We start from the raw sequence: 3,399 nt of genomic DNA on the forward strand, positions 1-3,399 counted from the left end.
GTGTTGACTGCCCTCGTTGTTGTTGTTGTTGTTGTCCACTTGACGCATGGCCGCCGCTTTCTGCGGCTTCGCAAGTAACCACCACTTCCCACCCTCCCTTTCTGCGCGTGCGTGTTTTTTTATTGTTTGGATGCTGGGGCCTTCTTGGCCTACTGTGGTCAGCTGCTGTAAATAAATTTTGTTTTTTTTTTGTTTTTTTTTTGTTTCTTCCTCTTCTCCTTCTGTGTCTGTGATGCAAAGTCTACCTGCTGCCCAGGAAGCGCAACACAGTGCGGACGCGGGGGAGGGCAAGCATTGGAGTCGCCGGTGTTGTTCTCACAGCATTTATTTTCTCACTAATATTCTGCCGCGCCTGTACGATCCAAAGCCCACCCGAGAAGTTGGAACGACGAAGCGGAGGCGCCATTCCAGACCCACCTCTTCGCGCCAGTCACGGGAAGAGGAGTGGGATTTTTTTCCTCACCGCGTCAGAGGCATGCGAGCCCACCGTCAGGCGCCCTGGGACAAACCCACGCTGCAGTGGTCGCATGACGGGCATACCGCCGGACCCTCTCTCGGAGACGCGGAGAACCTCGGCGGCAAACCCAACTGCATCTGGGGGGGCGCTGACGACAGTTTACATGCGGCACCTCCGCAAGCCCCTCTCCGTGGGATTTATCTGCGGCCCACGGTGTTTATGATCGGTGGCACAGCCACACATCTGATGGAGGTGCTGTACCCACCCACCGCGGCCGACGCCGCCGCCTCTGCTGCGGCCACGGCCAGTCCGTTGCCAGCCACGGCAGCGAGGCCGACTTGGTGGGGCCACCGGACCCCGCACTCCCTGGAGTCGTGGGTGTCTTTTGAGTATTCGCTGGCTCGTATTCCTGCGCCCCCGGCTGCCTCCAAAATCGCGACAAAGACGCCGGGGGGGTGCACGGAGGAGGAGTTGGTCCGGGAGTTCCCTCCCGCGTTGCCCCCGGCGGCATCCGAGCAGTGGCTTGCGGTGGCAAAACAAATGTCACTGAGCTTGCGTGAGAACCGTCTTTTAGCGCCTTTCCGTCTGGAGTACTGCGGGGCTGTGGAAAATCCCTCTCAACCGTCTCAGGTGACGCTGCCTCTGGGCGGCGATGAACAAGGCCTGACACCCGGCGGTTCTGTTTTGCTTGGCGGCGTTGAAGTGGCGTTACGTGCGATGCGTCCTGGTGAGGAGTTTGCGTTCCTCATCAAGGACTCAAAATACTCCGACGACACGCTCAGCGCATACGGTTCACACTATTTCCATAACCCTGCAGTTCCCTCAGTGCAGTGTCTGTACATCCGCATCAAGCTGCTCTACCTTCTCCCTCGTGCGTCCACGTGGATGCAGGTCATTCAAAGGCACATTCTGGACGTCCCAGATTCCCTGCCAAAGGAGCCGGAGGGCGTGCAGGTGGCACCAGAGCATCTGCACAACTATGCAGTGCCGATTCGCTTTTTCCGCCATCTACGGTTCGTTATTAGCTCGTCCGACAGTGCTCTTATAGACGCGGCGACGTCTCAGTGCGCCCTTCGTGCGCTTTTTGTAGCCAATGCATCGGCGCTGTTGGGCTGTCATCTTGCGGCCCCTCCCCAGACCGGCCTTGTTGGGGCCGAGTTTTCCACACAGCAGAGTAGTGGCGGCATGGGCGCCACCGCCAAGGGAGATGTGTGCCGGTGGTGGGGCTCTTACGATACTAATGAGGAATCAGAGGAAGAGGGAGAGAAGGTGCTGACGCACGAAGATGCAGTGGAATTTTTAAGCAATGTTTTCTTCGCCTTTCCTCGTGATGGTGCTACCGTGACGTGTAGTGTCACGCGAAAGAGCCCGCTCACGGGGAGTGAGCTCACGCCAAGGCGTGTCACTGGCGTGGAGCTGGGGAGCATGTCCCTCCCGCTTTGGCTAGACGCCTCGCTCCAGACGATGCGTGGCGGGGAGAGGGACCTTGTGGGCATGCAGCATGACTGCGAAGACGATGCGGCCCTGCAGTGCGCATTGGCGGATGAGGCGCGCACGGCGGTGCTGTTGCAGGCGAGCGTGGCGGGGGAGATGCGACGCAGCAGCGGCCCACTACAAAGGCAGGCTGCGGAGCAGGGCATTCCGCTGGACGCATCCCTTTCCTCACCCAACTCCTTCAGCAGCCTGCAGACGCTGCAGGGAAATGGGCTCAAGGGCAAATCCGACCTCAGGCCGTTTTCTCCGCACGAGGTGCATTACCTCGTCACCCTCGAAAGCTTTACGAACGTGCACGACACCGACGCCTTCTTCTTTGTTGACCCTGCGAACTGCCTTCGCGTGGTGAAAAAACTGGAGCAGGAGGCAAGCGCCCTGCGCAGGATGGGCGGCACACGGCAGGCGGAGCTGCAGCGGCCGTTAGAAACAGACGACTGCGCGGAGCAGGAGCCGAGGAACAATAGACACCAGTATCGTAGTAGCAATAGCGGGGAGGAGGACGCTGCCCTCCCTGCGTGCGCCACAGTGCAGCCGATGACGATCCATTGCAAGCCCTTTGGGCACATCAACCGCCCTTCGGAGGAACGTGGCGTTGTGAAGGCCATTCAAAAGTTGAATCTCGCCGTTTTTTTCTTGACATTTCACGTAAATGAACGCCGCATGCCTGCCAGCGACGTGCCGGCCGCCTTGATGCAAGAGCGCCTTGTGGCCTTAACGGGCGTCTTTTGCAATTTGTATCGACTGTACAAAAAGCTGCACCACAGGGGCGCGGACGCGCTGGCCTTGGAGGCACTCTCCTTTGCTATTGTGTTGTCACCAGAATCCCCCCAGTTCTGGGTGCGCCGGGGCATGCTGCAGCGGCAGCTGCACGAGGCGCAGAGCGCCATTCACGACCTGAGTGTGGCGAAGTTCCTTGCGGAGGCGGGGCTGCGGCAGTCCGCCTTGCTGCGCGGCACGGAGGCGGGCGAGGGCGGCTGGGGGGTCGTCGCGGCGACCAGGCTGCAGCGCATTCTGCGGATTGCGGAAACCCTCCTCGACGAACTGCACGCGCTGGAGGAGGTCGATCATGCCACGGCGTCGCCGTCGCACCAGTGGGAGGAGGAGCGCCCCGAAGAGTGAGAGGGCGTGCGCGAAGCAGCAACGACAACGACAACAAAACACACGCGCACACATGTTATATATTATAAGACCGAAACTACAAGTGATCTAACGGACAAGGAATACACCCACCACCACCGCCATCATCATCATCACCGAGGGGCAATAACATCTGTGCCATTTTCTTCGTGGGAAGACGTTACGCATTCACCTTCGTGGACATCCTTTTTTTTTTATTCTTTAGGTACTCAGCGACACGCCGCCCGCGTTACGACACACGTGTGACACACTTTATTAGAAAAAAAAAAATATATATATATATATATGTGCGTATGGTGTCCGCCTTTTTT

At 58.6% G+C, this 3,399-nt stretch overlaps 1 protein-coding gene across 1 annotated transcript, besides 4 other annotated features; it reads left to right on the forward strand.

Annotated features, from left to right (window-relative positions):
* Positions 1–15: 15 nt before the first annotated feature.
* Positions 16–35: a microsatellite.
* Positions 36–176: 141 nt separating this feature from the next.
* Positions 177–209: a microsatellite.
* Positions 210–232: 23 nt separating this feature from the next.
* On the forward strand, positions 233–3,070 carry Tco025E_02312 (uncharacterized protein; the record flags this gene model as incomplete). Its single annotated transcript, XM_029369240.1, has 1 exon — positions 233–3,070. The coding sequence occupies one exon, from the start codon at positions 233–235 to the stop codon at positions 3,068–3,070; it is 2,838 nt and encodes a 945-aa protein (XP_029230643.1).
* Positions 3,071–3,177: 107 nt separating this feature from the next.
* Positions 3,178–3,206: a microsatellite.
* Positions 3,207–3,357: 151 nt separating this feature from the next.
* Positions 3,358–3,375: a microsatellite.
* Positions 3,376–3,399: the final 24 nt, after the last annotated feature.

The sequence above is a fragment of the Trypanosoma conorhini genome, assembly GCF_003719485.1.
Source record: "Trypanosoma conorhini strain 025E chromosome Unknown Tco_14.4_contig_00089, whole genome shotgun sequence".
NCBI lineage: Eukaryota > Euglenozoa > Kinetoplastea > Trypanosomatida > Trypanosomatidae > Trypanosoma > Trypanosoma conorhini.